Below are 232 nucleotides of genomic sequence, written 5' to 3'. Positions count from 1 at the left end.
GCCCAGCTCGTGGGAGTGGGGGGTCAGCCCCTCACAGCAGTGTCCGGAGCGGGCAGATGCCCAGGCTGGCTGGCTCAGACCCCACTCCCCCCCTCACCTCGTGTAGTTGACCTTGTAGGTGGCCACATCGTCATTCTGTGAGCGCTGCCGGAACTGGGATGGTGTCTCCAGCTTCCAGTAGTTGAGGCAGAGCAGGAACATCTTGGAGAGCTCGTACATAGTTTGCCGCTCC

General features: G+C 62.1%; 1 protein-coding gene across 1 annotated transcript in view; it reads right to left on the bottom strand.

Annotated features, from left to right (window-relative positions):
* KAT2A (K(lysine) acetyltransferase 2A) overlaps positions 1 to 232 on the bottom strand; it is a gene marked incomplete at its 5' end in the record, with an annotated part of 5781 nt that overhangs the window by 4508 nt on the left and 1041 nt on the right. The window contains one exon of the mRNA XM_010138878.1: positions 98 to 232. This exon is cut by the window's right edge and continues 11 nt beyond it. Within this exon, the coding sequence (XP_010137180.1) occupies positions 98 to 232 (135 nt within the window). The remainder of the gene's footprint in view (positions 1 to 97) is intronic.

This window comes from Buceros rhinoceros, unplaced genomic scaffold (assembly GCF_000710305.1).
Source record: "Buceros rhinoceros silvestris isolate BGI_N320 unplaced genomic scaffold, ASM71030v1 scaffold34750, whole genome shotgun sequence".
In the NCBI taxonomy this organism is placed as follows: domain Eukaryota; kingdom Metazoa; phylum Chordata; class Aves; order Bucerotiformes; family Bucerotidae; genus Buceros; species Buceros rhinoceros.
This window is presented reverse-complemented; position numbering and strand designations above follow the sequence as displayed.